This window comes from Typopeltis vanoorti, chromosome 9 (assembly GCF_054136105.1).
Source record: "Typopeltis vanoorti isolate ZY-2024b chromosome 9, IOZ_Tvanoo_1.0, whole genome shotgun sequence".
Taxonomy (NCBI): Eukaryota; Metazoa; Arthropoda; class Arachnida; order Uropygi; family Thelyphonidae; genus Typopeltis; species Typopeltis vanoorti.
The window spans coordinates 92840853-92865667 of NC_143557.1; the positions used below are offsets into that span (position 1 = coordinate 92840853).

Sequence of the window (24815 nt, forward strand, 5' to 3'; positions counted from 1 at the left end):
ATAAAAACTTTTATTAGCAGCAATAATTATTTTCTGCACTTCTGTTGAAGTTTTATTTTGGCAGTTCAATTTAGATCCCAAGTAGATAAAGTTATGGACACTTTCAAATGCGTATGATCCTATTTCAATAAAAAGAAGATTGTTTTGGTATTCGTTTCTGGTGAAGTGCGTATATTTAGTTTTATCTTGATTTATTTTCAAATGCATATTTTTTGCAGCAGCCCCAAGAGCAAGAAAGACTTCCTTAAGAGCATTGATTGTCCTTGCCACTAAATCAATGTCATCTACATAGGCAAAGATTTGTACTGATTTACAGAAGATGTTTCCTTCTGTATTAATTCCTAAGTCTCTTATGACTTTTTCTAGAGAGATATTAAATAGCAAACATGATAAGGAGTCTCCTTGAACTCCATTTTTTATGCCAAGTACATTTGAAAGATTGCCTTATATCTGAATTTTGGATACTGTTTTCTGTATTGTAGCCTTAATTAAACTAATTAGTTTTGGATAATACAAAATTCCTGCATTGCTTCAAGTAAGCTTATTCCTATTAATGCTGTCAAAGGCAGCTCTCAACTATGAGTATCAATACCATATTTAATAGTCTTTTCAAGTACAGGTAATCTAACATCGTATAACACGGATGTTAGGTTCCATAAAAATGCCGCGTTATATAAATCGTGTTATGCGAGACTCAGATCACATAGAAAAAGTAGGGTTAGGTTCCGACATCGTTTTTTTAAAAGATTATATAAACAATGACATATCCAACAAAAATATATTTTTATTTAATTCAGGTAATTCATGTAAGTTAAGAAAACAAACTATGAAACAAAATACATAGTATAAACTTATAAAAATTACAAATTGTACGTAACTTCATTGCACATAATGCATGTTTTAGGCAAAATAACGTGTATATTTTAATCGTCATCACTGTCTTCGAAACTAACATTTCATAGATGTTCTTTATTTACGAGTGGCCGGACGTAGTCTTTCACTTAAAATCTCTTGAAAATCATTTGCATAATTCTCATTGCATACTTCGGCTGGTTTAGTTATCAAGAAGTCAGTAATAAGACCTTTTTTACCACTGTGCTGCAATTTTTTATTAAGTTCATAACACAGAGCTAAACAAATATCCAATTGTCTCATGAATTATCCAGAGCGATCCATTGAGAGATTATCCATAAAATAACTTTCTTGCCAAGTTCAATCCTTCTGTTAATTTCTTTAAACTGAATTCTTTAACGAATTTATCACAATCAGAATTTTCAGCAGAACTTTCCTCACCATTCGACATCATCTATTACTTGTACCAGTTCCTCCTCATTTAAATCTATTTCACCATCAATTAATTCACAAATTTCGTTTTCAACCATATCGCAAAAGCGCTCTAAGGGGCCATTACTATAAAAATAAATTTTTCACATAAAAAAAAGCATTAAATATTGCAGGTAACTCACCAAAAAATAAAGTGCTCAGCATGAGATTAACAGACTTATGGTACAACATGAAAAATTTCATGCCTGCTGGGGTGTCGCCCGGTTAAACAAGGCCCCCGTTGTTTTCGCCAGGGAACCAGGGCGAACAGCGAAAAGTCCGCTACTGGAACAAATCTGAAAACACACCCCAACTCAACATCACCAGAGTTAAAGATCGGTACTATCAACATAAGAAGACTGAATGGCAAAGAAATGGAGCTAGCTGAAGAATTAGATAAGTATCAGATCGACATAATAGGGGTGACTGAAACAAAAAAGACAAAACTGGTGAGATCTTTCTGAGCAATAAATACAAAATGTTATATTCAGGCAATGACAATCAAGGAAAAGAAGGAGTAGCCATAGTATTCAACACAAAATACGAGGCTAATCTTCTTGAATGGCAGTCAGTCTCAAGTAGAGTAATGTGGGCAAATATGAGAATGGGGAATTGGACAATGAGACATATTTGTGCCTATGGTCCCACAGAAGGTTCTACTAAGGTGGAAGTAGAGGAATTTTTTGAGGCTTTAGAGAAAGCAACTGATACAATGAAAAAGGAAAAGGTCCTTGTTGGGGACCTAAATAGCAGAGTAGGAAATGATTGTCAAACATACAAAAATATTTTGGGAAAATTTGGAGAAAAGAGCAAAGCTAATAATAATGGCAAATACATTTTGGATTTCTGCTCAGGACATGGACTGGTTATTACTAGCACCATGTTCAAACATAATGTTCTTGCCTCTTCTTTCCATGTGAATTTGTGCACAAATTCACAAGGAAAGAAGAGGCAAGGAATAAGAAAAGTCTCATTGACTATGTTATTGTTGATGGTGATGTTTTCTCCCTGGTGCAGGACACCAGAGTGTACACAGGATTTGAAATTGGAAGTGATCACTATTTAGTCTTGAGCAGGATAAAATTGAATTTCATATTGAAAAGAATAACATGTAAGAAAGTTTTAAAGTGAATAAAAGTTGAGCAGCTCTCAGACGTGAACTGTAGACTAAAATACACAAAGATTATTGAAGAAAAAATGAAAAAGTTTGAGAACAGGAATCAAACCTTGGAGATTCAGTGGCAAGCTCTGAAGAAAACATTGATTGATTCAGCTAGAGAGGCATGTGGTGAAGTTGACTGGAAGGATAAAAAAAAATCAGAACTCCCTGGTGGACACAGGAAGTTAAACAGGCAGTGAAGAAAAAGAAGAAAGCATATTAAAAGTTCCTGGCAAATAAGTCAGCTTGTGCTCTTAGAGAATACAGAGACAAATGCAAGAATACTAAAAACTATGTAAAATTAGCTAAACAAAAGTCATGGGAGGACTTTGGCAAGAATATAGAAAATAAATATCAAGAAGGTGGCAAAATATTCTGGAGGTTGTTGAAGAAGCTTAGGAATGGAGGAAAGAGTGCTGTAAAAGGAGTTAGAGATAATAAAGGTGACATGAAAACGGGAGAAAAAGATATCCTTGAAGTATGGAGTAATTACTTTGAAAGACTGCTAACTTAAACATGCAGTGATGACAGCACAGTGGTAAAGAACACTGACCAGGCATGCAGTCAGGTATATATATATCCATACTCGAAGTAGAAAAAGCAATCAAACGTTTGAAATGTGGAAAGGCAGCAGCAGGAGTAGATGATATTCGACCAGAAATGCTGAAGTATGGTGGTATAAAAGTCTTACAGTGGCTGCACTGCATAGTCCAGAAAGCCTGGGTAGAGGGACGAATTCCCGATGATTGGAGTAGAGCTCCCAAAGTACCCATATATTAAAAGGGAAATAAAACTGAATGTGAGAATTACAGAGGTATTTCCCTAATGAATGTTCCTGGCAAGATTTATGCAAGTATACTTGAGAAACGATTGAGAAGAATTGTGGAAGAAAAGCTGGGTGAAGAACAAGCTGGATTCAGGCCAAATAGAGGCTGTCAGGATCAGATCTTCACTTTACAACAAATAGTTGAGAAAGCATGGGAATATAACAAAGATCTGTATTTAAGTTTTGTCGATTTGGAAAAGGCATATGACAAGGTGCCAAGAGAGAGAGAGAGAGAAGCTATTCAATACGCTACAGTTATATGGTGTCAATGGGGCATTATATCAAGCAATACTTAGTCTTTATTGAGTTGTAAGTTGCAGTTAGAATTGAAGTACAGGAAGATGGTTTAATGTTAAATCTGGTGTGAAACAAGGATGTACATTATCCCCTCTGTTATTCATTATCTATATGGATCATATTATGAAGGAAAGTGGTATTAAACATATCAAAATTGGAGATGTTAATGTCAGCTCTCTGCTTGATGATGTTATACTTCTAAATAAATCCACTACAAGTCTGCAAGATTCTCTGACTAAATTGAATAACTGTTGTAATAGATATGGTATGAAGGTTAGGAATAAAAATAGGCAGAATCATTGAAAATGTCAACTGTTGCGAATGGAGAACCTTTGGAACAAGTAAAACATTTCAGCTACTTAGGCACGATTTTTAGTGAAGATGGTAAATTAAATATAGAAATAGACAACAGAATCAGCAAAGCTGGTATGGTGGGAAGTCAATTGAATAAATTCATATGGAATAAGAGAGAAATTAGTCGGAACACTAAATTAGCTGTATACAAGACAGTGTTCAAACCAGTTTTAACTTATGGATCTGAGAGCTGGGTCAGAAGTAAAACACTTGATCAAAGACTAGAGACCGCAGATATGAGAGTCCTGAGAAAGATTAGAGGCATGAACAGATGGCATCAATGGAAATATCATATTAAAAATGAGAATATTAGAAAAGAACTTGACATTGTCAGCATCCAGGAATGCGTAGCAGAGCTAATTTCAGGTAGTATAGTCACTTAAACAGACTGGATGAAGCAAGATTAGCAAAACAACCCAGAGGAAGACCAAGATATAGGTGGATTGATACGCCTTAGACGATAGAAATATAAGAACTGATAATGTTGGAGTCTTGACAAGTAACAGACTGATTTGGAGGAAAATTGTAGATAGGAAGTTAGTAATGATGTAATTTTTTTTCATGTAGTACTATCATATCCTATACACCTCTTGAAGGGACATGGCAGGAATTTGATGATGATGATGATGATGATGATTTTTAATGTGCTTTCCCGACAGAAAACGAAGACAATTTTCAACAATAAGCACTTTACAGGGTAAACAACTGACGTACATGCGTGCTAAAGGGCATTTCCCCTAATATAAATTCGCTACTTATAACTACATGTGTGATACGGACAGGCACAAATTTAATGAAGATAAAATGATTTTTACGCCACGCATTGAAAAATATATGAAAAGATAAAGGGTTACTACAGTTTGTAGACTGTCTTATATCGAAACTGCATTGTATAAGTACCGCTTTCAACAAGGGATACTACAATTTGTAGACCGCGTTATACGAGGCTAACCTGTATCTCAAACTAAATATTTGATCAACTGTAGATTTTTCCTTACGAAAGCCACGTTGTTAATTCCCAATTTGTTGATCAACATGTGGCAATAGTCTTTCAAAGAGTATATTTGAAAAAATGTTATATGATGTGCAGAGGAGGCAAATATCTCTGTAGTTAGAACAAATCATGAGATCTCCTTTCTTTAGTATCGGACAAATAATGCTTGTGTTCCAGTCTAATGGAAGTTTTTCCATATCCCAAATTTTAACTATCAATTCATGTATCTATTTAAATAGTTCAGGCTCATTAGTTTTTTTCAGCAATTCAGATGTTATACCATCAAGTCCAGGCGATTTGTTGTTTTGAGTTTTTTGATGGCTACCTTAACTTCATCTAGAGATGGTGCCTGTTCATTAGGTTCTTCAGTGTTATATAATAAAATCTAACTTGTGCTTCTTTATTCAATAGGTCATTAAAATGTTCTGTCTATCTAGTGAATATAGGTTGTTTGTCACTAATAATTTCACCACTTTTACCTCTATAGAGAGTTAATCTAGGTTAAAAGTCTCTTCGACTGGAATTGATTTTTTTGATAGAATGCTCTGTATTTGTTAACCCCTCTAAGATGCTCAATATCTTTAAAAAATCTCTGCTCATAACTTTTTTTTTTTTTTTAGCCAGTGAAGCTTCTTTTCTAGCTTATATTCATCAGATACAATTCTGAAGCATATAAAAAGATGCTTCAGAATTGAAGCATCTTTTTATATGCTTCATTCTTTTTGTGGCCATGGCACATTCTTCATTCCATTTTTTTTTTTTTTTTTTTTTTTTTTTAAACCCAAGACAGAACTTGCAACTAAGTATGTTTGTTTCCAGTGCAGACTAAGATTCTTTCAAAGAACTAACAATTTGTAGTTTCAGACTGATTTTTTTCAAGTAACATCATATACTCATTTTTGCATATCCCATCTTTTAATTTTTCAGTCAAATTTTTTTAAACAAACTCTGCATTCTTTTTTTCACAAGAAATCTTTCCATGTAATTTAGCTACAATTAAGTAATGATCAGAGTCAATGTTCACCCCTCTACAAGTTCTTACATCTAACAGGTCGGTTGCATCAATTAAAACGTGATTAATTTGGTTTTGAGCAATACCATCTGGTGACCTCCAAGTAGCTTTATGAATGTTTTTATGCTGAAGGAAAAAAAAAAAAAAAAAAAAAAAAAAAAAGGAGGGGGCACTGCCAATTACCATATTGTGTGAAGTAGCATAATCTATGAGCCTTACTCAATTATCGTTGGTAACTTTATGTATTCTGTATTTGCCGACAACTGGCTGAAATTCAGCCTCTTTCCCATTTTGGCAATGAAGTCTCCAATGACTATCTTAATATCAGGCAGCTACCAAAAAGTCTATCCAAGTCTTCATAGAATATTTCTTTTTCATCATCTTCCTTCTCTTCAGTTTGTGCATATGCACAAATAATACTATAATTAAAGAACTTTCCTCTGCTTCTAATTTTACATAGTCTGGGTGACTGGGCTTTAAAGTCCATTACAAGATGTTTAATCTTTTTTTTTTTTTCACAATGAATCCAGTTCCTTCAACATGCCTTTTTGTATGACATAATAAATATATATGATGATGAACAGCCTATTTTTCTACCCACTGCAGGGTGAAGGCCTCTCCCATTGAGGGAGGTTTTGGGTCTACTACTCCCATGGTGACCAAGTCCATATTGGGAGAGTGTATATATATATACTTGGGTGAATGAATATATGAAGGTGAAAAAAAAAAATTATATATATATATATGTGCTGGCCTGGTTGGCTGGCACATATTTTATATAATTTCTTATTTCAATAAATAAGAAATAGTATATAATTTCTTATTTCATTTCTAAAGTACCTTGCCCTGTCCATCTAATTTCTTGAATCACAGTTACATCAATCCTATACTTGTCAAGTTGTTGCATCAACAATTGCAGAGCCTTACTTTGGTATAAAGAAAGAACATTCCACCTTCCAAGTCCCGAATCCTTGCACCGTTTGCCAGGTCATTATTAGCCCCACCCTGTATACTTCTCAACATGCAAATTTTCACATGGTGGGGGTTATTAGCCCCATGCCCAACCCCCCAAACCTGGAGGACCAGATCTCCAGGTTGGGCTCCAAATTACTGTCCCCTGGAGGCAGGATGGCCCAGCTATACCCCCAGGTACTGAGTACCCATTTTAGTCATCTCTTACAACATGCATGGGCTATATTGAACACACCCGAACCCAGATTGTTTGTCATATTAATAGTTTCTGGTAATTAAGCCAGCTAGCAAAGCAAAGTTAAGGTTATGGAACCACTTGGGTAAAATGTAGATGACAAAATATCACAAAAGGTGCCAAAATGTTTTGGTGGCTATTGAAAAAGCAGCTTAGAAATGGTTTATAAAAGGAATCTGACAATAAATGTGCTACAAACACTAATATTAGAAATATTTTAGATGTACAAAACTTTGAAAGACTACATAACTGCACGAAAGGCAGCAAAAGGGAAACATCAAGTACATTTTCAATAAACAATCTAGAGAATGTAAAAGATTTCAGTATTATGCACAATTTTTAGTGAAGGTTTCAAATTAGATTTGGAAAGCAATAACATTTAAACAAATTTATGTAGAATAAAAGAGAAATCAGTAAAAGCAGTAACAATATACAAAGCCGTGTTCAAATCAGTTGTAATCTATGGATCTGAGAGTTGGTTAGAAATATAGTGGACCAAAGTGTAGAAACAACACATCAAATTACAGGAAAATAAGAGTAAACACCATTAGCAAAAACAATGACAAGAGATCCAAATGGAGTTAGCAATGCCTTAGAAGACCAAAATGTAAAATTTGATAATACTTGAGATTTGACAAATAAAATTTGTAATTTGGAAGAAAATTGTTGACAGGAAGCTAATAATAATGTAAACTTAATTATGTAGCATTATCATAGTATCCTGAACACCCCTTAAAGGGATACATATCAGGAATTAATTATTTGAGAAATAAATTATATTGTACAAGTGAAGTCAAAATTAAATAGGGCATTTATATTGTCCTATAAAGAACACCATTTCTGACAACATAATAAACTAAGTAGAAAAAAATCAATATAGTTGGCTTTGAAATCAGTGATTCGAACTTACTATGAAACACAACAAGTCTGAATGATTAACGTGAATGACATGAAGTGTTTTGAATCCATATGTTGCAACGTACTACTGGAAATGCATTTCCCTGATTCAAATCTAGATTTATTCAACCAAGGAAAAAAATAAATGATAAGCACAGTAAATAGTTCTAACTGGAAAGTAACCACCACAAAAAAGCAGTTCCAAGGAAAATGAAATTCCAGTACACTGATTTCTAGAGAAAATCTGATGCCATGGGATGTTGAATGAGTGTTAGTTGATTAAAAAAATAAAAAAAAAATTTTTGCTGTCTAATTTTACAATATTTATATTTTAGTTTTAATTTAGTTTTCTTAAAAATGGTAGGTGATACAGATATTTTGAAATTAATTTCAATTTGGTACACTTGAATTATAAAAATCACTTTTTTTTTTGTCCTTGAAGTAAGTTAATTTGGTTAGGCAGTATCACGTTGGGTCAATTCTTATTATAAGCAACTAATGAGAACCTTTCAACTTCCCTTGGCACTAGCACTACATGCTAAAAAGAATTTTATTGTAGTCTTTGCACAGTTACAAACTACTGAAAATTAAAGATGCCAAGAAATTATATTCTTGTTTAATCCCTTTTCCAAATGTAACAAAACAAAGCTTGCAGAAGTATCTTCATGACTAGGCTACTTGTATAGAGCTAGTGATGTCAGATTAATTGCCTTAATATCTCATAATGCATAGCATTATACATCTCCAAAGACTAAGTAGAAAAAAGGATTATACAAGATATAACTTTTTGACATCTTTAATTTAACTTATAACCAACAAACTATTGAAATGCCTGACATGCAAAATGCACCCTCAAGGATATTCAATTTCAGTATGTCCTTTAACCTGCCTGTCTGTTTTTGCTTTGCTTGCAATGGATGCATCAAAACTTTTCAATGTATCGATCAGTATAATTCTGACAAATAATAACTTAAAGCAAGTAGAAGCACAATAATATAAGTGTCTTCCTCACCCTTTAATATGGACCCTACATGAGACGCCACAAGACCTATAATGCAGGTATACCATGTGCAGACAAGAAAGAGTCTATCAATAAGTTTCTTGAAAAGTTGAGGATTATATTTGTTGGAAAAAAAAAAACAGTGTGTAGAAGGTCATTCCAAAGAACAGAAATAGATGGAAGAAATATCTTGGTTCGATGTATTTGAAGATGGCTGCTGATCATTGGCTACTGATGTTCATACATTACTACAGAAAGCTGAGAAATGGTAATGGCCAGTTAAGTGAAGCAATGCCTATGCAAGTACACCCATACCACGTTATACAGCCGAGATACGTTCATGAAAAGTCGACCGCAAAGCGAAATGCTGTATAACGAATCATTTATTTCCATATAAAGTCGTATAAATTCGGTAAGATCTGTTCCAATTTTATAAAAAAATAGAAAATCATTGGGTTTCTAGTTGAAAATGCTTTTTTTTTTTTCATTTAAAATATCGTTTACATTAGTTATTAATAAAAACAAAAATATAATTCTATAATACGTACTAATAAAATAAAACGAAATAAAACACAAATAACAAATGAATGGGTTTTTTTTTTATTTTTTAAATTTTCGAATCAGTCTGATGATGAATTGCATGACATCACTTCGTTAATGTCGCCATAAGTTGTTGTCTGAGGACCCGGTTTAAAAAATTTGTCCAATGTTTGTTGTATTGTGTCCCTTTTCTTTTTGAAATTCTTTGTAGCAGTTAATAACTGTGTTAATGCTGCGAGAAACTTTGGCACTGCGTTGTTCATTAGGATCGTTTTGAAGTAAGATGTTTATTCTTTGTTCGAAATGAGTAAGCACATATGATAAATCCTTTGAGGTTAATTGTCAGCAAACAATTGGCTCTTGTTGTTCCTCATCAAATGTACGAATTATGTACTACGTGAAGATTGCACAACTACAAGACGACGCAAGTAGCGTTCCTGCACAGAGCAGTGCAGCCGGCCTAGAACACATGACAAAAGACACCCACTGGGAATTTCCCGACTTTTTGGCCATATATTGAAAAACTGTACACCGTAAATCGAAACTTTGCCATAATTACACAAGACCGTTATAGCAAAAAGCCGTATAGAGAGGTATGTACACATAAAAAGGCATACACAGCAGCTATGAGAAAGTGAATTGGGGAGTCTGAGAGCAAGATCACAGATGGCAGATTGGAAAGGTCAGAATGCAGTATTCTGAGAACACTCAAAGAACTTCAAATCATTAATTCCAAGATGTTAAGAATGTTCATTGCTCTTTAGCACGTCTTGTAGTTTGAGTGTGAAGTAGAAATGTCAACTTTTTATCAAAAATGAGTCCCAGAAACTTTGCTTCTGTCACAGTTCTAGGTGAGGATGAAGACCACATTTACAACAAAAGTACAAACAGTCCTCTATGATTCGAATTTAAACCTATTTAATAAGAACCAGAATGGAAACATGTTCAATGATGTGCTGCAAATGTCTCTATAAACTATACTACAAAGAATGACAAAAGTCTTAAGTCACCCACACTGAGGACATTACTTATGCTTTCTATGCGGATGACCTTACTTTTGTTTTGCTGTTATCAAGTTGTTCCATCACCTCTGATAACAAATAACATAACACCCAACATAGAACTTGGTAGGACTCCCTCCTCTTGGACAAAGGAATGAGAGAAAGCGGATCCCATTTGGGCATGGAAGGGTCAGTGAACTCATTTCTGATAATAGGGAGGTTGTTTCTCTAAGACCAAAGTAAAATTGTGCAGGTATTTAAGTATTCCAACACCCTCCCCTCCCTCCCAAAGTATTCATATGATTTTGCATGTCAAGAAAAATATGAAGTAAAATGCAGTTTCCCCCCCCTCTCCTCCCAAGATCTTGCATGATTATTTGTTAGACCTTTTGAATCCTTTCCTAGTTGTGGAATGGCAAGAATTGCCTTTTGTTACGCATTCAACTCAATTTCTGGGATACTGCAGTTGTCTAACAATTCGCTTCACTGATAGGAGGAGTTGGTTGCAGAATAATATTTTGCTAAGGATGAGAATATGAGGGCCGACAAAAATAAAAAGAGAGAGACACTAGCCCTATAGCTTGGGAATGGAGAGTGGAAGACAAAGAGATAGTTACAGAGCATGTTCTAGCCTGTCACCATGAGACAGGGCTCAACTCCATCACTTTACTCAGTTCGAGTGGATGCATGTTCACTTATATGTGTTTTCTTAGCCTCAATCGGAAAATGTTGAAGTGCAAGAGTGAACAGCAAGTTAACATCAAATTTCTTGTGAAACTGAAGAAATCTCCGATGGAAGCTTTTCAATTATTGACTGAGGCTTACAGTGAAGAGTGCATGTCCTGTGCACACGTTTGAATGGCACAAACGATTTTCAGACAGAAGAGAAAGCGTGAAAGATGATTGCCCATGCTGCCCACGCACAGCAGTTACCAATGACAAAATTAAAACAGTGTGAGATGTGATTTGAAAAGACAGAGGTTAGGTATTCAAGCTGTAGCTGAAAAAGTTCATTTGGACAGGGAAAGTGTTCGACATTTTAACGGAAGAATTGAACATGAAAAAGGTTTGTTTGTGCAAAAATGTTATCAGATGAACAAAAAGAACATCGCAAGGAACTGTGTTTGGACCTTTTGCAACGCATTAAGGATGAACCCGATCTGTTGAATTCATTAATTACTTGTGATGAAACTTGGATATTTACATATTATCCAGAAACTAAGTGACAATCAAGGCAGTGGAAGTCAGCAATATCTCCAAGACTTGGACTTCGATTGATTTTCGGATTGACATATTTCTGTGAGCAAATATTTTCTAATATGAATTTTATTAAAAATAAATTGAGAAACCAACTAAACAAGTCTTTCATCATGTTTGAAAAAGTTCATCACTGCATATTGAGAAACTATCGCAAGAAGTTCAACAGCAAAAGTTGCACTAAGGAGATATTTTAAATTTAAAAAAAAAAATAAAATAAAATAAAGAAATAGGTATGTTATTGGATTTTATACATATGTTTTTGTAAGGATAACTTCTTGTGACATGCCACCCGTGTTTTACAAGTATGATAATGTGTTACGGTAAAAAAAAAAATAAATAAATAAAATAAAATAAATAATTTAATTATAATATTTTTCAATGTAGTTTCTAAATTTAAAGCAGTGATGAGCAATTAAATAGTAAATCAAATAATCTGTTCGATCCGCATAAAGAATATTTTCTTTTTCTTTGATAAGAAAGTATTAATTTATTTTCCATTATTTAGTTATATTTTAATTTTTTTAACCTGCACAAATAAATCCACATGTAAAAATCAACATTCACAAAATAGATTTTTAATTAAAATATACTAATCTGTACAAAATGAACACCGTGGACCGCACAAAAAACCTGAGAGAGCCGCATGCAACCCGCGGACCATCGGTTGCTCATCACTGCGTGTGGCTCCCTAATTTTTTTTTTAACAGATATAATTTTAAAAATGGCTCTTCAATTCAAAAAGGTTGCCGACCCCTGGTCTATACTGACTGATCTACAGTGGCTCTGGCCTCACCAATGAACAGTTGTAAATCTATCATATCTGTTAATTCTGCACATTGGCTAAGAGTCATAGGTAGTCAACCCTGCTCTAGAGACCAAATGTGTACTTTTTCAAGCTATGTTAAGCCTCCAGTAAGCGAGGTGATTACAGTAGTCAATGAACATGTCTAAAGTCATGTGATGTGCACAAACATTCATACCACAGAGATTCATTGGTTTTTGAAAAGAAGACAGTACATGGCTTATATATATATATACAATACTAGTTGCTGTACCTTAGAATCAATTCTCAATATAGAAAACTCAGGGATCACATTATTGTTATAGCTCATTTCCTTACCACATCACCTTACCTACAGGGCTTTGGTCAGGACTTTTCAGTACTTTGTTATAATAAGCAAGTGTAATAATGGTGTATACTAAGAGGTGAGTAACTTTTTTTTTGAGGTCAACAGTACTTAAGAGATCTTGAACAACATTTCCACAATGTTGCCATAATGCTAAAAAGTATCTTGAAGATGAGTATGAAAAATATTAAATAATGATTTTTACAATTGCATATCATTATCTCTTAACAAGGTTTTGTGGGTCGTGAAACTAGTAGCATAGCAGTGATTCCTCGAGGTTCTGATAATTAAATAAAAACATATTTCTTGCAAACAATGGAAGTTTCTCTTGATGAAAGACTTCACTGCAAACCTGGATATTTTCTACTGATGTGAATAAACTCTGAATTTATTTTAAATATTACTTTTACAAACTATCAGAGCATGAATCTCAATAGATTATAGCTGTCTAGGTCACATGCAGATAATTTGGTACCTACACATCATACCTGAATGATGCAGCAGCCACATAGTCTCAACAGCTACTTTGATGCTTCCATTCCACTACCTCTCTATGTATTATCAGATTTTTATTTTTTTTTTTAATTAAAAGGGAAAGTATAAATAATCGTAATTTATATTTTTTGCATTAATATACTATAAACTTAAATTAACATATATAATTTCAATGCAAGCCTTAAAAAATTAATGGTTTCTTATTAATATTGAGACAATTATAGCACTCTGACTGGTCTACACTGAAGAATTATTCCTGAGTGCACTTACAAAAGTAAGGATGCTCCATAGCCTCTCGAGCAGTCAGTCTTTCTTGATGGTCATATCTTAACAACTTATCCAAAAAGTCAAGTGCCTCTGGACTAACCAAATGTTGATTTTCACTATGAACAAAACGTTCCCACCGCTTACGAGAATGCCTTTAAAAAGGAAATTGGCAAATTTTAGTATCTAAAACAGAATATAAAGCATACCTATTAATTATTCAAATAGTCTGATCAACATAATATAGCAAAACCCACTTAGAATAAATTCCAGAAAAAATGTGTTAACTGAAGAAGTGCTTGAAAGGACTCATTATCCCATAACACATGACTGACACACACACACACACACACACACACACACACACACACACACACACACACACACACACACACACACACACACACAGAGTAATCTACCATTTATCTGACCATATCAGGAAGGCAATTTGCCGGTGTAATAATTGAATGGTCAAATAATTGCATTACACTTATGTGAGCGGTGCCAGATGCCTGATGACAAGCAAGGGTTTGTTAACTGAGGGGTTATTTTGAAGTCAGATAAATGGCTGATTACTGTATATTTTCATATTTCTTCTCTATGAGCATGCTATAAGATCTACAGCTTCATATTTGCACATGAAACTGAGAACAGTGCAGTAAAACATATATGAAATTACACCACATCTCAAACATAGGGAAGTCCAAATAGCTATGAGCAAGCATAAGAGAATGATGAGTTGAGATGCAAGGTTCAGAACTTAACTCCTTTCCAACTCAACCATTCCCTTCAAGACTTTTTTCACCATAAGGATTAGCTGATATTAATACGAAGGCTATCACAACTATGAATGCTCATTGGCTGATTTGTTTTGGTTAAGGCATTTAGCTTGATCTTATTTCATGAGGAATAAACATGTCCTAACCAAACAGAATAAGGGATACAATACCTGCATACATAGGCTTTATAGTATTTAAATAATGCAGAGGTTTCCAAATGAGAAACAGCAATCTAGATTATGCACATTTCTAAAAGTCATTTATTTTGATGCATGGCATTTAACAAGTCAAACACATGCAAATTCAGTTCTTTGTGCATATCGACTGCAAATTGATTTTTAATTCACAAGTATAAGTATTCTCTATAATTACATGGATCATTTCAATTTAGTATTAACATGTTTACATCAGGATGATTGCAGCTTTCTTGCCATCACCCTATTTGATAGAGCAAGAAAAAACACTGTCCTGCAGAAATTTCGTGCTTATGTTTTGCAGATGCACTACTTATTGTAACCAAATCTGGAGGGAGGGGATGCATTTGTTTTAGGATATATTAAAAAAACAATAATAAAGGAGAATGCCATGTTTGAATTACTCAAAGATGTAAATATGTGAACAATCAATAAGCATTTGAGAATGGGAAATGTAAAGGAAAAAAAGTAGAAATACTTTCACTACTGGCAAATGAATTATTAATAATTAACATTTGTGATATTATGTGTTTGTCCTCTAAGTTGCTGGATGGAGTGAATAGCATGTGATCCTATAAATTCTAAACATGCATGTTTGCTTATATAGTGGCAAAGAAGAAACTGTTTTCTTTTTCCATAAAAGCAATTCAAGACTATACAAGTGTTAGAAACTAAAACATAAGAAAAATCATCATCATCATCATCATCAAATTCCTGCCATGTACCCTCAAGGGGTGTACAGGATATGACAGCACTACATGAAAAAATTACATCATTACTAACTACCTATCTACAATTTTCCTCCAAATCAGTCTGTTACTTGTCAAGACTCCAACATTATCAGATCTTATATTTCTATCGTCTAAGGCACTTTGTACCGTATCAATCCACCTATATCTTGGTCTTCCTCTGGGTCGTTTTCCTGCCAACCTGGCAGAGAACACTTGTTTTGCTAATCTTTCCTCTCCCATTCTATTTAAGTGACCATACCATCTGAGATTAGCTCTGCTAACACATTCCTGGATGCTGACAATGTCAAGTTCTTTCCTAATATCCTCATTTTTAATATGATATTGCCATTGATGCCATCTGTTCACGCCTCTAATCTTTCTCAGGACTCTCATATCTGCGGTCTCTAGTCTTTGGTCAAGTGTTTTACTTCTGACCCAGCTCTCAGATCCATAAGTTAAAATTGGTTTGAACACAGTCTTGTATACAGCTAATTTAGTGTTCCGACTAATTTCTTTCTTATTCCATATGAATTTATTCAATTGACTTCCCACGATACCAGCTTTGCTGATTCTGTTGTCTATTTCTATATTTAGTTTACCATCTTCAGTAAAAATTGTGCCTAAGTAGCTGAAATGTTTTACTTGTTCCACAAGTTCTCCATTCACAACACAGTTGACATTTTCAATGATTCTGCCTATTTTCATTGTCTTTGTCTTTTTATTACTGACCTTCATACCATATCTATTACAACAGCTATTCAATTTAGTCAAAGACTCTTGCAGACTTGTAGCGGATTTATTTAGAAGTATAACATCATCCGCATAAAGCAAAGAGCTGACATTAACATCTCCAATTTTGATATCAGGTTTAATACCACATTCCTTCATAATGTGATCCATATAGATAATGAATAACAGAGGGAATAATGTACATCCTTGTCTCACACCAGATTTAACATTAAACCATCTTCCTGTACTTCCTTCAATTCTAACTGCTGACTCACAACTCAAATAAAGACTAAGTATTGCTTGATATAATGCCCCATTGACACCATATAACTGCAGCGTATTGAATAGCTTCTCTCTTGGCACCTTGTCATATGCCTTTTCCAAATCGACAAAACTTAAATACAGATCTGTTATATTCCCATGCTTTCTCGACTATTTGTCGTAAAGTGAAGATCTGATCCTGACAGCCTCTATTTGGCCTGAATCCAGCTTGTTCTTCACCAAGCTTTTCTTCCACAATTCTTCTCAACCGTTTCTCAAGTATACTTGCATAGATCTTGCCAGGAACACTCAGTAGGGAAATACCTCTGTAATTCTCACATTCAGTTTTATTTCCCTTTTTATATATGGGTACTATGAGAGCTCTACTCCAATCATCGGGAATTCGTCCCTCTGTCCAGGCTTTCTGAACTATGCAGTGCAGCCACTGTAAGACTCTTATACCACCATACTTCAGCATTTCTGGTCGAATATCATCTACTCCTGCTGCCTTTCCACATTTCAAGCCTTTGATGGCTTTTTCTACTTCAAGTATGGATATGTATTCCTGACTGCATGCCTGGTCAGTGTTTTTTTATCACTGTGCTGTCATCACTGCTTGTTTCATTTAGCAGTTTTTCAAAGTAATTACTCCATACTTCAAGGATATCTTTTTCTCCTGTTTTCATTTCACCTTTATCATCTCTAATTCCTTTTACAGCACTCTTTCCTCCATTCCTAAGCTTCTTCAACAACCTCCAGAATATGTTGCCACCTTCTTGATATTTATTTTCTATATTGTTGCCAAATTCCTCCCATGACTTTTGTTTAGCTAGTTTTACACACTGTTTAGCTTTCTTACATTTGTCTCTGTATTCTGTAAGAGTAAAAGCTGACTTATTTGCCAGGAACTTTTGATATGCTTTCTTCTTTTTCTTCACTGCCTCTTTAACTTCCTGTGTCCACCAGGGAGTTCTGATTTTTTTATCTTTGCACACAACCTCACCACATGCCTCTCTGGCAGAATCAATCAATGTTTCCTTCAGAGTTTGCCACTGAATCTCCAAGGTTTGATTCCTGTTCTCAAACTCTTTCATTTTCTTTTCAATAATATTTCTGTATTTTAGTCTACAGTTTACATCTGAGAGCTGCTCAACTTTTATTCGCTTTAAAACTTTCTTACATGTTATTCTTTTCAATATGAAATTCAATTTTATCCTGCTCAAGACTAAATAGTGATCACTTCCAATTTCATATCCTCTGTACACTCTGGTGTCCTGCACCAGGGAGAAAACATCACTATCAACAATAACATAGTCAATGAGACTTTTCTTATTCCTAGCCTCTTCTCTCCATGTGAATTTGTGCACATTTTTATGTTGGAACATGGTGTTAGTAATAACCAGTCCATGTCCTGAGCAGAAATCCAACAGATATTTGCCATTATTATTAGCTTTGCTCTTTTCTCCAAATTTTCCCAAAATATTTTTGTATGTCTCACAATCATTTCCTACTCTACTATTTAGATCCCCAACAAGGACCAACTTTTCCTTTTTCATTGTGTCAGTTGCTTTTTCTAAAGCCTCAAAAAATTCCTCCACTTCTACCTTAGTAGAACCTTCTGTGGGACCATAGGCACAAATAAGTCTCATTGTCCAGTTCCCCATTCTCATATTTGCCCACATTACTCTACTTGAGACTGACTGCCATTCAAGAAGATTAGCCTCGTATTTTGTGTTGAATACTATGGCTACTCCTTCTTTTCCTTGATTGTTATTGCCTGAATATAACATTTTGTATTTATTGCTCAGAAAGATCTCACCAGTTTTGGTCTTTTTTGTTTCAGTCACCCCTATTATGTCGATCTGGTACTTATCTAATTCCTCAGCTAGCTCCATTTCTTTGCCATTCAGGCTTCTTACGTTGATAGTACCGATCTTTAACTCTGGTGATGTTGAGTTGGGATTTGTTTTCAGATTTGTTCCAGTAGCTGACTTTTCGCTGTTCACCCTGGTGAAAACAACGGGGATCTTGTTTAACCGGGCGACGCCCCAGCTGGCATGAAATTTTTTCATGTTGTACCATCATTTTTTATTTTGGTTTAACCAATAAGAATACAATTTGGTCGGCTAAATCCCAAATTGCCAGCCCATCCTCGTTCGGTCAGTATCAAAGTAGATACCCAACAGGGTGCACCACGAGAAGGTGAGGATTGGACATTAGGTCAGAAGCCCTGGTCGGTTCTCCGCATTCCTTTAAAGGCTATGTGGAGGTCTCCTCTCAGTTATACAGCTTTGACCCTTAAGCACCCCCATAAGAAAAATTGGTATTATAAATACTTATAGAATAAAATTCATTAATTTTTTTTCTTCAGACTGATAAACATACTAATACATATGTAGTTAACATATCTACACTGGTAGTTATATAGATAAAAATTAGCCACACCATTAAAAGTTTATAAACTGACCAGGAATAAACACATGATTATGATATAATAGGCAACTGTGGTAGAGCACACCTAGGCTAACATATGATGAATGAAATATTTGCCTGACTAGTGAGCTAGCATAAAATTTTACAAGCCTTGGTTAATCACATGGCATGATAGTTTAAAACAGCAACTCAGATATCCATAATGAAGGCAGCTGCAACTGGTACAGCATTATTAAGGCATTGCAATAGGTGTAGTGGACTGGTGGATAGGCAGTACTTGAATTATTGCTTACCTTGAATATCTGTCTCAGTCATAAGCAAAGATACTGAGCAAAATCAATTTCCATTGAATAATGGCAATGAATTTCTGCTAGTGCAGTACTCTTCACACAGAAAAATCAGATCACAATGCACAATCTGAATGACACATCTAATCATCTCTACCCTTATGGTGCAGCTACATGATGCCTATGTGATGCCAGTCCATGGTTATATGAGGATGTGATGAAAACTGTCTTCACAACAAACTTCATCCAAACAAAAGATTCATTTCATGCAATGTGTTATTAACCTTTTCAAAACTTTTGTATAAAGTCCATGAAGGAATCAAAAATAGCATTTTTCAATATTTATTATAATTAAGCAATTATCTGGGGAAAAAAAAAGTTTGCTTACCTGCCTAAAATGTCATTAAATCGAGGATCTAATTCAATCTGATATTTATCCAAGTGTTCAAGAAGCTCTTCTGTACCAAGTACTTTGGCAATACGGACCAGCTAAAATATAATTTGCAAATATTCATTAAAATAAGAAAGACATCTACAAACATTGTGTATATGCGTACTAGTTACATAAAATTATACTAAAAAGTTTCATTCATAAATGCTTCTTTTTAGAGAAGATGGGGGGGGGGGGTATTAATAAATAAATTTACATTGAAAAAATTGCTTAATGAAACAAGCAGTGATAGCACAGTGGTAAAAAAAACACTCAACAGGCATACAGTCAGGAATACATATCCATACTTGAAGTAGAGATCTAATGAAGGTCAGAGGCTATCTCCAAGATGGTTTCATATCTGAAAGTAAACAGCACCTTAACATATTTAAAAAACACCAGTTATTTGATGAACATTCAAATCTTAATTTTGACAGGGATATTTTGTGAATGTCCTTAGGTGGCAGGCAGTCATTTCCTATATTGTGAGACCACCTAGGTTACAGAGGACCTTTAAGGGGGTTGAAAAAGTTTGTTCGGTCTCTAGAGAAAGATTTACAGATTATCTAACCCTCAGCCTATAATAAAAAATAAAAATATAACCTAACAGCTTACAAATATCCAGAACATTTAATCTCCCACCTATAGTGACCATATTGCATGGAAGTGACCGTGTTTACAAATTCTTGAATGATAAAGTTCCTTTCTAATATCTATGTTTTTAATTATTCTGTCACAGAAGTTACCAATTTCTCACATCTGTGGTGTACAATCTTCGATCAACTATCTTGTTACTAACCTAATTTTCAGATCCATTCACTAATATTGGCTGAAAACTTGTAAAGGTAGCTTGGTGTTTTAGCTAATTCCTCTCTCTCTCTATACAAAAAACTATTCAACTAGCTTCCTCCTGTACCATATTTTTAAAATATACTGTCCATATTTAATTTGACATCTTTAAAATCTATGTCAAAACAGTTGGAAGGTGTTACTTATACAGGTTTCACATTAAAAATGTAGTTAATATTTTATATGAATGATATAATCACGTAATCACAAGAAAGATATTTATTTAACCAAATATTTCGGTCTGGAAATAGCAGACCATCGTCGGTGGTATTACAAGAACAGTTTAAAAAATATACAAGCTAGAATACTAACAATAGATCGTTGAAATTAGAACATGCCGCGTGATGTTATATCACTAAGTATGAAACGAAATATTTTGAAGTAGAAACATGATTGAATTTGCTATTAAAAAAAAAAAAAAAAAAAAAAAAAAAAAATTAATGGGTAATCTTGATTAGGCTTTCCCAGATTTTTGATATAGATATGCAGTCATTACGATTCAGGTTGGGATGATGGAGCAAGGCCTCCACGCTTTCCTTGAACAAACGTTCGAACCTATAACGGGATCTATGTAAGAGGCGCGTTTTGGACCAAAGGATGCTGTGGTCAGTTTCAATCCCGTGTTGAGCCAAACCAGATATTTGGTTAAATAAATATCTTTCTTGTGATTACATCATTCAGTCTTATGTCGCAAGTATCCTTACAACAACAAATATTTTATATATATTATTTTTTTTTTTTTAGTTTTTTCCATTAGAAAATGGGAAAAAAAGCAAGAAAGTTTTATTTTATTCCTGATTTTCATAATTTTACATTGATTAGTACAGTTTAGTTAATGAATCATAAAGTATTCTGGATTTATTTAGGAGTATATAACATATTTGCATATTGTTTAATATCTGGTTAAATGATAATTTCTTGTATCAGTGGAATGTTCATTTTAATATTTACTAAGCTGTCAATATTTTGCTAGATTCCAAACTAGCACAAATAATTATAGCTGCCCTATTTTTGTGTCCTCTAATGTTGGATAAAAAAAATTGGTCCCCATCCACAGGTTGTAATACAATACATTAGTTCTCCCGTGAGGAGCATTTTTTTTTTGTTTTTTGTAAGCAATCTGGAAAATATGATCTAGAAACTAAACGTTAACTTTTCCCCCCCAAGCCATTTCAGACCTAGAAAAGAATAGTGGTTTTGTACTGTAGGATGAAATTCATCTTCCACCTAAAGACGTTCACAAACACTTGTAAAGGTACCACCCAAAAGTTTAGGGAATTTGACCCCCCCCCCCCCAAAAAAAAAACCCTAACTCTCGGTTTCCACTATCTTCTTCAAAATAGTTCCCTTGGTCGTGTATGCTGCAATCCCAGCAGATTTTCCATGCTTCTATGCATCTCTGGAGGTCCTCAAATGCAACTACGTTGAGCACCTCTTGTGATTCTATGTGGATCTCTCAATCATGTCAAAATGATGTGCTTTCAGCTGAAATTTCATCTTGGGGAACAGGAAAAAGTCAAAGGGGAGAGGTCATGGTGAATGGGAGAAGGATGGGGAATGTTTGTTGTGTTTTTTGGGAAGCCAGGAACTGTCAAATCAATGAATGATGTATGGGCAGGCAAGTTGTCATAGTGGAGAATCCAGTCATTGTTCTTCCACTTGCCTGGACATTTGCACCTTAGCTGCTTCAAATCTCACAGTAAAACTTGCCACTGACAGTTTGACTGGGGGGGGGGGGGGGGAATTCCTTGTGGACAATGCCGCTGGATGCTCAAAAAAACCCACTGACTTGACACTGCTGCGAGTTTAATTTATTTACCTTTTTTTTTTTTCCGGCCGGGTGAAGTCAACTTCAGTTGATTTTCTGCAGCAGTTTTTTGGCGGTTGAAGCAAAATTTGATGCAAATTCTTTACTCCTTAAAATCCACCATTTCAGCTGGAAGGGAAAAATTTGCCAAACCACTAAAATACAACATTACAAACTGCATGTAATCCAAGCAACCTCTCAGCTTGCCCCTTATACAACCAGTTCCTATATGTTATTTAAATTCTCTGGACTTTGGGTAGCTCCTTGTATACCCATGGCAAGATTATATTTGCTGTCTGTTGACACCTAGTCAAACCTAGGCAAAGGCAGTCTCAAAATGAAATTTTTGAGAAATTAATGCATTGATATTTGAGGAGTACTTCACTGCTGCTACTAATTCCAAAAACAGTCTCTCCTTCTTCCACTATGGTCTGCCAGTCCTGCCATAATGATGACAGCAAATTTTCTATGTACTGAGGTAGACATTAACAGATCATCCCTCTGTCCAGAGGGAGTAAAAAGCACTTTATATTCTCCTGGCTGTCAGAGAGGATGGAGTTTGTCCTCAAATAAATGGACATTTACAAATTTGGCTATCTTTTCTGATGTGCCCTGAATTACAGAAAAATTTGTTTTGAGTTTTTAATTTTTATGAGGGGGGGAGAGATTTTTAAAAGATCATATCAAGCCCCCCCCACAAAAGCTGTTGATTAAACTATTGAAAGATGCGCAAAGGAATTGTGAATGAACAATCTGAAACCTTATGTCAAATAATCCCAATTCTATGAAGCTAAAAATTCACAAGCCTATTATTCTTGTCTATATTATCAATTATTAAAACAGTTAGCAAAATTACCTGTGACACACACAGGTGCATTTTTCCTAAAATGCCATGCCATCACCAGCAAATTTTATTATAGAATAGTTGAAAATAAAGCAAAGACCAAACAACTACAACAAGTCTCACTCATAAAGGTTGTAAACTTTTAGTACACTGGTTTGCATAAATTAAGGAACAAAGAAAAACTGCAATTACTCGGGAAGAAAAGTATGAAAGTCAGGTAAATTATGTAAAAAAGTGATGCTGAGTTTGGTTATTATACATAAATGACCAACATTAATCTCTCATTTACACCATGTAATTATAGCACTTTGACTAGCTTTTCACTTGGCAAGTTGTCATTGTCTACATGACAATGACAACTTGCAAATCTACATGACTTATAGATATGTTATATTTATTATAACTGATGATTTCTCAACTATTTGTCTTAAAGTAAGGCAGAAGAAAAACTGATTCTGACAACCCCCATTTGACCTGAACCCAGCTTGTTCTCCATAAATCTTACATGAAATGCTAACTGTGGAAATTCGTTTGTAATACTGACAACTCTACTTCAATTATCCAGAATTTGACCTTGCAGCTAGACCTCAATTATTTAGTGCAGCTCCTGTAAAAATTTTATATACTCATCAGGTCAGTATTTCTGGTTGTATATCAACTACCCCGTCTTTCCACATTTCAGGATTTTGATGGTTTTATTTATCTCAAAGAGGTGATATATTTCATGATATCATTTCTTTCAAGCATTTTCAACCACTTTTTTTCATTAGCAATCTTTTAATGCAATTACTCTAGACATCTGGAATATGTTTAGTTTTCATGTCACTTGTATTATCACATCCCAGATTCTTTTTACAGTACTTTTCCCTCCACATCAGTTTTTTTTTTTTTTCACTCTATTCTCTCAGAGAATATTCTGCCTTATTTGCTAGGAACTTTATATATGCTTTCTTCTTTTCCATGCCTGCCTCTAACTTCCTGATTCTACCATGGAGTTCTCATTTTTTTTTTTTCTTTGAAGAAGGGATAGAAAAAAAAATCAAAATGTATAATAATAATAAAAACACCTCCCTTCCCACAGACACTACAACTAAATATGTTATAACACATTTTTCAACTTTTCAGTTGCAGAAAATATGTGGTCACCCTTGTTCATCATAGGCATTTCGATTAAAAAACAAATCAATTTATGTAAAGCATTACGATTAATTTACTGTGTGTGTGCTCGCATGCATGCACATACATGTATCAAGACAGTTAAGAATACACTTGACAAATAACACAAGTAAAACTGGCATGCCATATATATTGAAAGCTTTGCAAAAATGAACCCACATGATGAGGAAGAGGCACTTCGAATGAGTCAAGTTCCAGCCTAGCACATAACACAAGCAAGATAGGCAATTTATTATTTGAAAAATTCCACCTCTTCTTAGAATCTTCTGTGGGACCATGGGCAAGAACAAGTCTCAATGCCTAATTTACCATTCAGATGTTTGCCGAGATCACTCTACTTGATATTGCCCACCATTCAAGATTATCCTCAGGTTTAATGTTGAATAATATGGCCACTTCTTCCTTTCTCTAATTATTACTGCCTGAATATAACAACTTGTAATTGGAAAACTATCACCTAGTTTTGACTTTTTTTTTTGGTAAAGTATCAACAATTATGTCAACATGGTAGTTCTCTAATTCTTCTGTCAGTTCATTTT

At 34.5% G+C, this 24815-nt stretch overlaps 1 protein-coding gene across 2 annotated transcripts in view; it reads right to left on the minus strand.

Moving 5' to 3' along the window:
* CkIIalpha (casein kinase II subunit alpha) overlaps positions 1–24815 on the minus strand; it is a 210032-nt gene that overhangs the window by 19113 nt on the left and 166104 nt on the right. For both annotated transcript variants that reach the window (XM_090397835.1, XM_090397836.1), the window contains exons 12-13: positions 19559–19659; positions 13763–13911 (exon numbers count right to left, since the gene is read on the minus strand). In XM_090397835.1, coding sequence (XP_090253961.1) covers positions 13763–13911; positions 19559–19659 — 250 coding nt within the window. The remainder of the gene's footprint in view (positions 1–13762; positions 13912–19558; positions 19660–24815) is intronic.